Source organism: Electrophorus electricus, chromosome 8 (genome assembly GCF_013358815.1).
Source record: "Electrophorus electricus isolate fEleEle1 chromosome 8, fEleEle1.pri, whole genome shotgun sequence".
In the NCBI taxonomy this organism is placed as follows: domain Eukaryota; kingdom Metazoa; phylum Chordata; class Actinopteri; order Gymnotiformes; family Gymnotidae; genus Electrophorus; species Electrophorus electricus.
In genome coordinates, this window is record NC_049542.1 from 2,395,726 (window position 1) to 2,408,219 (window position 12,494).

At 37.5% G+C, this 12,494-nt stretch overlaps 1 protein-coding gene across 1 annotated transcript; it reads right to left on the minus strand.

The window, feature by feature from the left end:
• Nucleotides 1-5,662: 5,662 nt before the first annotated feature.
• Nucleotides 5,663-9,536, minus strand: LOC118241850. Its single transcript, XM_035529158.1, has 4 exons — nucleotides 9,521-9,536; nucleotides 9,186-9,379; nucleotides 7,499-7,653; nucleotides 5,663-6,119 (listed from the first exon to the last, which is right to left on the minus strand). Exons 1-4 carry the CDS (start codon nucleotides 9,534-9,536, stop codon nucleotides 5,663-5,665), a joined length of 822 nt encoding a protein of 273 aa, XP_035385051.1.
• Between the last annotated feature and the right edge of the window lie 2,958 nt (nucleotides 9,537-12,494).

Genomic DNA, 12,494 nt, shown 5'->3' on the forward strand with positions numbered 1-12,494 from the left:
GAGCAATCACCAGCAGAAAAAGAAGAGTCACCGGTAGAAAAACTCCACCACAGAGGAACCAGGCCGGTACGTGTTTCAGGAGCACAGCCAGCGATGACATGGCTCATCCCACAGCTGAAATGCTCTCTCTCACTCTGTGTGTGTGTTGTGAACTTTGGGCTCCATGTGAGTAACCTGTGATGACCTGCATAGATTTAGTGTTTGGTTAACCTCACTCAGCCCTTTGCCCTACAAGACTGCACTAACATGGCAGTAACAGCTTGGCCAAATTGCAATAAAATTTGTTCTGTCAGTTCATTAGAGTACTCCCTGAATTAATCAGCCTTTAGTTTATATGTACCCACATTTATTTAGTGTATAGAGATTTAGTGGGACAGTCAGTTTATCCCGAATCTCGAATTCCACACATTATTTTAATACCCTATATATCAACAGTTATATCTAAGGTAGGCAACTACAATAGTAAAACATATTGTATGTATGAATGGACATTCGGTCTCTCAGAATATCCAGTGAAATCATATAATGTATTCCACCATTGCACATATGGTATTTGATGCATATTCCATCTGTGATTGCTACACTGTTCTACATTTGGTCATTTAATACATGGAGGGCTTTTACTCTTTTCTGTCATTGTGTCTCCTGGTTCTTCCTTTCCTGCATCTGGCTTGTGTCTTAACTCCACCCTCTGAGGACTAGAGGGGGACATGCTAGGATATAATTTGAGGACAATCGTGTCAGTCTGTACCACTCATCAGCCCATCAGAGAAACAAACGGCAGTCTGGTCGTGTCCTCTTTGTGTTTTAAGTAAATAGAATCGGAAACTGAAGACTGAAACAGCATCTGTCAAGTCTACTTCCTGATGAAAGGGCTGTTCTTGCCGTCACATTATTACTTTCCTGATATCATTTACGATGTTTTTGTACAAATTGCATTAAATTCCAAGTTTCATTTTATTACATGCATATTACTGTTTGATTTTGAAAAGGTCACAATGGAAAACACTCCTTAAAAGTCAATTAAATTGCATCCTATGTTCATTTATTATTCCTTTTTTTAAATTGAAAGGAAAAGTGTCTTCTTTACAAAAATAAAAGAACAGGGAGTTGCTTTTGTCTAATTCCTTTAGCAATGCCCTCACTTCCTCCCAGAGAATGAGTGTCCTGTTTCAAATGTCCGTGTCTAGGGAACATCTCCAGACACAAGGCATTGCACTTCAGGATTTTGTGGGATATACAGATATGAACTTCACAATTTTCAGTTGAATGTGGAAAGTCAATAATGTCATAAAATCTACAATGGTGCAAAGTGGATGATTGTATTATATTTAGGAAATGGATCAAATTTATTAAGGATAACATTTCTGGTGTATTTCTTATATTAACCCAAAGGCAAATAACACAATATTAAACATTTCTTTTTTTTTAAATAAAAAAATGCTTTTCATTTAAGGAAAAAAGTTCTACCTTGACTTTATGTCTTCAGACAGGAATCACCCCATACGCAACAACACTGATTATGCAATGACTATTCAACAAGAGCATTATGAACATTCCAGTTAACCATTCAGCCAAAGGTGTGACTTTTCCCAGCATAGACATTTGGAGGAAGTAGAGTTTTGTTCAAAACATGTCTTTTGTTTTTTCTTGCCTCATCTTGACATTTTGACAGAACCTTGCCAGGAATTTCTTTCCGTGTCAATCCATCATCCCTAAGATGCCGTGTGGCAGAAAGAGTCTGACAGTTTTATGGAACAGCTAAGGAAAATTAAAGTTTTGGACCAGACTTCAGCAACCATCCAACACTAATACACTAAATGCTACTTTGCATTTCCCCTGTGAGGCTGTCAAAACTGTTAATTGGTGGTGGACATGATCAGTCAAGACATTAAAGTTTAACTTGGACACATTCTATCATCATAACAAAATTTACGAGGGTTCAAAGAAATGAATACTGCTCTCTGATAAATATTGTTCTACCCACCATCAGCCCAGAGAGAGAGAGAGAGAGAGATGGCAAAGACCCATGATGCCATGCACCAACCCACATACTGTAATTAAGTTTACATACCATGTTAAATATATTGTTTTGGTTATGTGGATGTGTTTGGTTTGTTTAGCTTAGCCTGTCTCCACACATCACTGCCGTTTTAGCACTTTAGATTAGTTACCTCCCATGTGAAGTGCTATATTTTAGTCATTTTCCCTCATTATTCTATTTCTGTTTTGCCTGTTGCTGTGTGTTCATGATCAAGAGATGATGTCACGCACTATGTCCTTCATCTTGATGCTACGGTATGTTTCTTTTGAACTATGGTATTTATTTAATGTAGAAATACAATGCACCACTTGTCAATGAAAATAATAGAGATAGTTACAGAGTAAATAAACTTTTTTTTTTACATGCCTGTGCATCTGTGAAGTAAAGCATGAAGATGCTGTCTTTATTGTGGACTTGATTGTCCTTGATTTACAGCTCTGGAAGAAAATGATCAGTTTTTCTAGTTTTACTCTTGATGGATATGTGTTTGACCAGGCTGAGCAGTTTTATTTTATTCTATAAACTATTGGCAACATTTCTTCCAAATTCCAGATAAAAATATTTTATTTTAGAGCATGTTTTTATGAAAATGACTAATGGTCAAAATAACAAAACAGTTACAGAAATTTCAGACCACAAATAATGCAAAGAAAACAAGCTCATAATCATTTATAAACAACACAGTACTAATATTTCAACTTAGGATGAGTCAACAAATCAATATTTGGTGGAATAACCCTGATTTTTAATCACAGCTTTCATGTGTCTTGGCATGCTTTCCTTCAGTCTTTCACATTGCTTTTGGGTAACTTTATACCACTCATGGCACAGAAATTCAAGGAGCTCAGCTTTGGTTGATGGCTTGTGATCATCATTCTTCCTCTTGATCACATTCCAGAGGCTTTCATTAGGGTTCAGGTCTGGAGATTGGGCTGGCCATGATAGGATCTTGATTTGGTGGTCCCTCATCCACACTTTGATTGGCCTGGCTGTGTGACATAGAGCATTGCCCTGTTGAAAAAAACAACCATTAGAGTTGGGGAACATTGTCAGAGCAGAAGGAAGCAAGTTTTCTTCCTGCACAGTTTTGTAAGTGGCTTGATTCATGCATCCTTCACAAAGACAAAGCTGCCCGATTCCAGCCTGGCTGAAACACCTCCAGATCATCACCAATCCTGCACCAAATTTCACAGTGGGTGTGAGATACTCTGGCTTGTAGGCCTCTCCAGGTTTCCGTCTAACCATTACACGACCAGGTGTTGGATAAAGCTTAAAATTGCACTCATCGGAGAAGATGACCTTACTCCAGTCCTCTACGGTCCAGTCGTAATGGTCTTTTACTAACTTCAGTCTGGTTCTTCTTTGCTTCTCATTGATGAAGGGCTTTTTTCTAGCTTTGCACAACTTCAGCCCTGCCTCCAGAAACCTGTTTCGCACCGTCCTCGCTGTGCAATTCACCCCAGCTGTTGCATGCCATTTTTTGTAGGTCACTTGACATCATTAAGTGACATTTGAATGAGGTGGCGATCATCACAGTCGGTAGATAGTCGAGGCTGCAAGTGCGGGTTAGGAAAGTGTTCTATTCGGCGCGAACAGACACAGGAAAACAGCAGCGGTGCAGCAGTTAGTGATTCGGGTGTTTTCTTTTTAACGTGACCCGATCCCGGGGCTGGTATGGAGTCGTGTTTGTTTAAGGTGCTGATGTATTTGTTTTATAGGCAACTTGGGAGCAGGTTGCGTCCTGAATGAAAGGTAAAACGGTAAAAGTAAAAACGTTTTGAGCGGGTGAACGCAATTTTGGTAAACATGGAGTATGATGTAATGTGTTTGTTGATTTTGTGCTTACTTTGTCGTGATGTGGGATAATCTGTTGTGTATTTTGTGTGCAGGGGGCTGAGTCACATTTTTGTTCCCGCTATGAGTATTTCCTGATTCTGAGTTTTTCAGTAATGTAAGGTTTTATTGGGTGTGGTGTGGAAATATTTATCAGGAATTGTACTGATGAAGTGATTCATGTACGTGTGATGGTGACCACGTTAAAAGTCATTGAAGCCATTTGTGCTTAAACTCAGAACCAGATTTTCCACTCATTGTGTGTTTTAGTGTTTTGTTTTTTAAATTTTATTAAACTTGTCTGACCTGGTACTGGTGGTGTTGCTGTTTTTTTTTTTAAAAAAGGTGATACCTGTTGCACATACACAGATGGAATTTGCATAAAATACTGTGTAATGGTGGAACGTTCCCAAAAAGGCAACTTCTGTTCTTAAAGACTCAAGATAATCTTTCACTGATATGGGTATTTTGTGTTATTTTCATGTTATGTGGCTTCATGTGACCTGTCGTACTACAGTCGTCATAGCAACTCCAGGTCTGTTTACAACACTACTACATTAGTTGGAGCACTTGGAGCTGTTGTGTCTGTGTGCTCCTGGATCTCCTCCCACATGATCTACTGCCACCTCATGATTTACACATTAAGCACTGGCCACAAAGATTTGGAAGTAGGTGGCTTTGAAAAACAGATTCTTTGAGATGCTTTAATGGACAGTTTCACATGGCAGTAAAGTTCATTATGGGAGATTAAAAGAGGAGAAAGTTTTTTTTTCAGTCTTGAATGATTTGAGGCTTAGATGAGAAAGCTACGCTATTCTAATCAGGTACACATACATTGTAAATTGTGTATGACTGACTACAAGGTCATATAGTTCTGATTAAAAAAGGAATGACTGATTGTACCTAAATACAGAAAATCAATATTATCTATAAAAATTACCAAAATATGACCACCAATTAACAGGATTTGATTTGACAGCCTCAGAGGGGAAATGCAAAGTAGTATTTAATGCTTTAGTTTTGGATGGCTGCTGGAGTCTGGTTCAAGACTTTCATTTCCTGTAGCTGTATTTTGAATATTTCAGCAGCTTTACCACAGGAACCACCAAAATTTGACCAAATCTGTAAAAGAGATACAAAAAGCATTTGGACAACTGTTCTGACTTACATAATGAACAATAGACTCCACATTATTCTTATCAGGCATTACTCTAATGTTCAGTGTTTTTGAATTTTTAAAAAATGTCATTGAATATTGTAATTTTACTTTACTGTAACTGTTTCAAATATCAGTTACCTCTGAAGCCTTTTGGATTGAATTCACAAATTCTTCTTTAAGTTCAGGTTCATCAACAAGATCTTCGTTAACAAACGTGTTTTTCTGCATGACACCCAACATAATGTGCACCTTTTCCCAGAAGTTTTTCATCTGAATCAGAATGTTCTGGATTTTAGTCAGATATCGCTGGACCTCGTTCAGGTGGACAGGGCTGGGTATAGAGCCTGATACACACAAACAGAAACAGACTGCTTATTTAAACCAAGAATGAGTACAGGACAGCAAAATTGTGCAGTGTTTTGCTATCGAAGTGTTTTCAGAGCTCTGTGTACTTTTGTATTCTTAAAAATAGATTGTTTACAGTCTCATTTACTAATGTACATGTGTGGAGATGAACTGGTCCAGTAACACTACACACAGAACCCATGAGCTTATTCAAAAAACTGTTCACAGACAGACAAGCATACATAACCAAAAACATTCATCCAGCAGACATCACCCAATCATTACTCACCCTTGTTGATTTTTACTTTGGCCAGTTTCATCTGTTGGACCTTAATGCTCCGCTGTTGGTTCATCAGAGCCGTCTTTTGAGAGGTGAGCTGATTCAGCTGGTTTTCAAGAGCTTTGATTTTTGCAGCAGCAGCGGGGGATGTTGCAACATCGTAAATGGACTTGATTGGAACAATGTACGGCACAATCTCAACGAAGATTCCGAGGCCTGAGCTTTTGCTTGTCACGTCCCTTACATAACTCTCAAGTTCCAGGTTTTTGGCATCTATCTTCCTTTTGGTGTCTTCAAGCTCGTTCCTAACTCTGGCAATCTTTTTTTCAAGGGTCTTTATAGCTCCCTCCATTTCCTGAACTTCCTGGGAAAGCTTCTCAGACTTGGCCTCAGTGTTTGCCTTTTCAGTGATGATGTCACTGATAGTTGTGGCCACGTGTCTGTTGTGTTGAACATAGCTAAATATAAAAAAATGTGAAAATAGTCAACATTCATTTACTTTGTGTGTCTGTAGGTTGAGAAGATTCCAGCTATTTGTTATCAGTCTATGTCACTGCGTCATTAAAGCTGCACTAGGTAACATTTGTTTGTTAAAATTGAAGGAAGTCACATTACTAAGCCAAGAGGAAAAACCTTCTGCTAAAATCTAGTGTCTTTCTGCGAGTCACACTATAAAGCATGAAATATTCATTCAGATTCAAAACTGTTGGATCAGATTTGGCAAGAGTTTTCTGAACCACATCAGATGTCTTTATGAATTAACGAATCACACGCACAGGATCAAAAACAAGGTCCAGCTCGATTGGCTGCTTCCCTGAGTAATGTTACAGGGGGCGTGGCTCACAGTTCTGATATACCTGTGCATGTGTACAGTGCTGAAAGTCAGTGAATTGAAGGATAGAGATACTGCCTCATATGGAGACATCAGAACGGCAACCCCAGTCATCCTCTGCAGTATTACCCGGATGTGACTCCTACACATTCTGTTGACTTTTCAGGGGTGGCAACACCCTGCAGGGGTTCAGGAATGTTCATTTATTTTTGATTGCTGAACAGGTACATTATGTTGGTGGTTTGCTAGCTCGCAAGCAAACAAGCAATTTATTATTGATTTGGAATTTAATGTTATCTTGTGTATTGTACAGGGTAAATGTTAAGATGTTTTAACTATGTAGCCAATGTTATCTGGTAAATTCGTTAATATTATTATATAATCACTTTGCTGACAGTGTCTTTTTTTGTTTCAGGGTTTGTCCTCTTATGTCTGAACAAGGAAAGCCTTTAATCTCTCAAATTATTTCCAGTGCTACCATCTCTCTAATTTATGTATGCAACGATAACTTTAAATGAAACTTGGCTAACATTTCACCTGTGCTACCAATCTGTCGCGTACCTGCTGGATGATTAGAAGAGTAAGTTAGATAATGCACTTACATCCTGACAGAGCATTCCAGAGAGATCTGATCAAATTCTCTATGAAAACTCCTTCAATATGCACTCGCAATCATCCGATAAATTCACTTGGGGAAATGGAAGGCAGCACAACCCACTTTACAAAATGTTCATGATTCATGCGGTTGCATACTTCCACCAGAGTGGTCGCCAATTCTAAAAATCTACATAGTGCAGCTTTAAAGTACAACATATAAATCTTCACATCAGCACAGGTGTCACAGACACCAGAATAAAACTGAAATTGAAGAACTCTAAAAGCTAATAATTATTTAACTTTCAAACTATTAATCTGACATGCATTTCTCTACTAACAGAACAGCACTGCTTCACACCATTTCTATACATCATGGTGATCTAGGCTGCAAAAAATACATGTTGTTACCTTTGCACCATCTTGTCCACATCTGCAATAAGTTCACCAATCCAGGTTCTTGCTTTTTCCAGGTACTTTACCGCCAGTGTTGGTTTGTTTTTTTCAATAGCATGTATCAGCATTGGAAACAGTGATGAAACCAGGGTATGACTGGTGCCCATACACTGTGGTGGAAGGAATAACATAAGATATGCACAATGTAATTTAACATTTACCTCCCCCCTTATATGACCTTTGCTGCTGCTGTTCCTCCATGTGATGGACATATTGGCTACAACCCAGTTACTGAGCTCATTAAGGATTCAGAGACATTTATGGTGATGTGATTACAAACATCTCGCCTCCTGCCTTTCAAATTGGTTCTGTGGTACTTGAGCAGGTCTGATTACTGAAGATCATCATGGTTTCTGTTCTGGAGCGTCAGTTACTGAGGCAGTAGAGTAGCAGCTTGTATTATATCTCTCTTGTAAAACATTTTAACTTGAGGAGGACTGTGAAACACTGAGGTGCATAGTTTATTAAAGTGGTGAAATAATTTGATTATACTGATTGGTTAAACCTTTTTCCTTAATGTACTCTGACACTGTGTGACCTTGTAGCTGTAGTACTTTTAACTCTTTGTCTAGATTGATCATATAAGAATACACAGCAGATCACATCAATCTCCTAATAACATGAAGAATTTACACGGAACCATCAACCCCATCCGCCTCACCTAATGAGGTGGGGATTATCACTCCACCTGTTATGATAATCAGCCCCAAGAGGAAGGAGTTTATAGACTTTTGACCAAGGCAGAGGGTCTGTCTCATCTTACACCACTCTTTCTCCTGATTTGTAAAAGCAAACTTCCAGCTAACAGAGAACATGCTCTGATTACATGCTCTTCAAATATAGAAACAGATGCTATTATGTTACAAAACCAGATGCTATTATGTTACATCTGTCAAAATTTTGATCTTCATTTACTTTGTTTTATTTCCATTGATAACACTTTTAAAATAAACTGTTTGTCAGTTTAAGGATTTGGATTTTAATCTGGAATTACATTTTTTTTTTTCCCAAATGAGAAGGCCATAATTTTACTTAATGTGTCATTATGCCAATCAGAAAGTCCCTTTGAAATGATCAAATTTGTTCTATGGAACAAAAGAGATTGTACAAAATAAATCATTTTGTATTTTTAATATATGGTTTGCTCATTTTATATATTTAGTTAATCAGCTATTTAAATTTACTGGATATTTCATTACATTTTTTCTAGTGTTTTAGAGGACACTGATTCAGTACCTGGACAGGTTGATTCCAGAGTTCTGACTCTATTTTTTTATCCCGAAAATGTAGCGTTCTACTAATAAGAATGCTTTCAGTTGGTTATATTTCTCTTATAAGGCTAATGTTAATTATGGTGGCATGTAGTTTTGAATATCGCTTTATATTAATTTGCAAAATAATTTATCAACACATTTTCTAGAAAACTTTAAACTATCAGTTTGATTTTTTTTTTTTTTGCTATGTCTGATATTTTAAGGTTAAGTGTTGCTGTAAATTCACTAGAATATCCAATCTGTCATTATAACTTTGGATTCCAGTGTTTTAGACAATATGGTCATTGATTGTAATTAATTCATTATAAATTATTTTCTTCCTGACAGACATAAACGACCAGAGATCTCACCCTACACTGACACCATACCTTCAGCAGAAGAGCTTCAGAGGATCCAAAGAGAAGTTGGGTTTCCACAGCACGCTTCCTGAGGAGCCTCTTCAAGTTTGGAAACTTAGCCAGACACAGGTAGGAGATGTGGTACAGCAGGGATATCTGCTTAGAAGTGGGGAGAAGCTCCTCTGTGAATCCTGGACTCCATACGGAGTTGGTTGGCACAAGTTCTGTGAATCGGTTAAAACATATTTGAATGAAACATGTGGTCAACCACCCATGCTGGTATAATGTCTAAAACTTCTCATGTCCTAAAGAATTGGAAAAAGTACAATCAATCACTCTGAAAAAAATAATAAATTAAAACTTGCTTTTGCTGTTAGCCATTGTATGTAAGACCAGGGAAGACTTGTAATCAGTGTTATCCTATAATTCAGTAAAAGAGATTAGAATGACGACGTCAAACAGAACAACTGGACTACATTTTGATTCATGAACCTAAAATAAAAAATGTGCAAATACTAAGAAGTGAACCTTACCTGTAAATCTTTGTACTTCTTGCTGGTACAGTGTGTTGAGGTCTCACTGCAGAATCTTTATACCATGCACACACCGCCTCTTACACAGAAAGAAATTGCTGTCAAAGGTCTGAGAAAACCCAAGACAAGGTGATGAAAGATAAAAAAAAGGAAGTTTCCCTATAAAACTCTACTTTCTCTACTTCTGTACATTTACATTACATTTCTGTACTGGGAAAAGGCACATCTTTGGCTGAATAGTTAACTGGAATGTTGATAATGCTCATAATGAATGACTAATTGCATAATCAATGTTGTTGGGTAGGTGTCATTCCTATCTGAAGACATAAAGCCAAGGTAGAACTTTTTGCCTTAAATGAAAAGCATTTTTTATTTTAATAATGTGTAATATTGTGTTATTTGCCTTTAGGTTAATATAGGAAATACACCAGAAATTTAATCCGCCCTCCCCATAAAGTCCTATGCATTATTTAAACAAAACCTTTTGCAGGCTTGCCACAATGACCTATTTCAGAGGTCATATTGTTACAAAAGTGAGGAGGACCAGTCTAACTAGAAAATAGAGGCGACACCTTCTGCACCTCATTTGTCAACAGGTTCGCTGGAAGACATGCTGAGGGATGCATTTCTTACATTTTTTCTATCAAGTCCTATAGATAATTCAAATATGAAGTTGTGCTGGACTGCCACAAACCTCCTATTTCAGATTTGTCACGTTATATATTAATTTGTTTATTTGCTTTGTTCTTAATAAATTTAATGCATTTAGTAAATATAATACAATCATCCACTTTGCACCATTGTAGATTCTATGACATTACTGACTTTCCACATTCAGCTGAAAATGGTCAATTGAGAAGTTTATATCTGTGTATCCCACAAACTCCTGAAGGACAAAGCCTTGTGTCTGAAGATGTTTACTATACAAAGTCATATACAGGACACTCATTAACACAGGACACAGGTCTTTTTTTAAAAGAAACCATTTTGAACAGTTTTGCTTGTGCAGTTAGTGTTGGGCTGTCGAGCTGATGCAGGGGTTTCTCATGAGCAGGTCATCTGAAGCACAAGAACAGTTTACGATGTGCATTTTCTCAGGATTCTTTAACAATTAATCTGGTTTGGTCTTAAACTGGCTCTCTTTGTGCATAAATTCTGCTCTTCATTTAAAAATCAAAGTGTCTATTATGATTTCTGCATTGCAACTATATTTCCTTGATTCATAGTGGGCAGTGAAGTCAGGCTAGTCTACCTTCTATAGGCCTAGTTAGCCTTAATGTCCAGGTGGCAGTTTAACTGTGAATAGCAGGGATGTATGCATTTCTCTTCTGGGGAAGAAAAGCACACCTCTGATGAAACAACATGTCTTTCCAGTGAACCTGATACAATCTAGATGCAGGTGAGAGTTTGTTCATTCTACTATCTAGTTATACCAGACTTCCTGCCTTCTGTAGAATCCATACATCACTCTGTAACTTATGACGCAACTCACCTGTCAAAACTAGATAGGACAAGGCTAAACTCCTGCTGAACCTGATCCAGACTAAGTAAGGAAGTAGTGGCGAAACAAGCAGGCCTTGTGATGGTGGATAAGATGCAGAAAACAGAAGTGCTAATAGATGTAAAGTACGACAGGTCAGGTAACCTAGTAAGGGATGGAATGTGGCCCTTTCATAGTGTTTAGATTAGTTTTTTGTTCTGTGTTTGTATTTCACATAAGTCCTATGTGAAATAGAATTAGAAACATTTCTGAAATGAAGGATACCACACTACAAATATAATAGCAGAGCGATACCTGGTGAAAATGGCAAACCCAAAGTAAACCGCTTGCTTGTTTAAAAACAACAGATCACAAAGATCTTCCACAGTGGGCAGGGATGTTCTCTAAACTTCAAGAGATCGAATGTTTGACTCATGGGCTTCCTAACAGAGAAACAAACACATTTTCTTACATCCATGTTAATACCATAAAAAAACCCAATTCTTTGACCTTGAACACTGCATAATATTAAATGTGAAAATTATTTCATTGGAATCAGTTTATTACTCTATTAGTTACGTCCTAAATTTTATTCTTTGACTGTTTACATTTATCTGACTATTTTATCCAAAGCAACTTACAATTATGACTAAATACAACTTGAGCAATTGAGGGTTAAGAGTCTTGCTCAGGAGCCCAACAGTGGTGGAGCTTGAACCAGCAACCTTCTGATTACAAGTCAAGTACCATAACCGCTGGGCTACCATTACCCACTGTTGTTTTTACTCAATCTAAATAACTCTTACAGTTTCGCTTATATATATAGTTTTTTGGTCAGTTCTCATTGTCACTGAATACGTCTTATATCACAAAGGTGTCTTGTCATGTTTTATCATCTAACAATTAAGTATGTGAACACAGAAACTTGAGGCAAGTTGAATTAAAGGACTCTTTGACTAACTTGATCAACACACTGTTTAAGTTTAAATTAAAAATAATAAAACCCTCTAAAATGAAACAAAAAGAAACATCTATATTTTCCAATGCCCAGAAGTATGTTTGACCTTTGACCCAGGAGATATTGTAGTAACCAATGCAAAGCCATGAAAACACACACAGTGTGATCACTTTGTCAGGCTGCCCTACCCAACAGCTGCACCAAACAGGCTGACAACCGTATTACAGTCAGTATTTCATAAACAAAATTCCAACAACCTTGGGATTTCTTTTTGTACTTTGACTTCTCCCTACAATTTCCTTTCAGTGCTTAGGAGAAAGGTGTAAGCAAACACACTGCTGCTGTTTCAGTCTTCAGTTTCCGATTCT

What these genes read in the sequence shown, in the direction of transcription:
- LOC118241850 (XM_035529158.1), bottom strand. An exon ending in CTGAAGCTCTTCTGCTGAAG is followed by an intron (nt 7,654 to 9,185) that starts GTATGGTGTCAG and finishes CTTCCACCACAG; the next exon opens with TGTATGGGCACCAGTCATAC. An exon ending in GTGGACAAGATGGTGCAAAG is followed by an intron (nt 6,120 to 7,498) that starts GTAACAACATGT and finishes TTTTATATTTAG; the next exon opens with CTATGTTCAACACAACAGAC.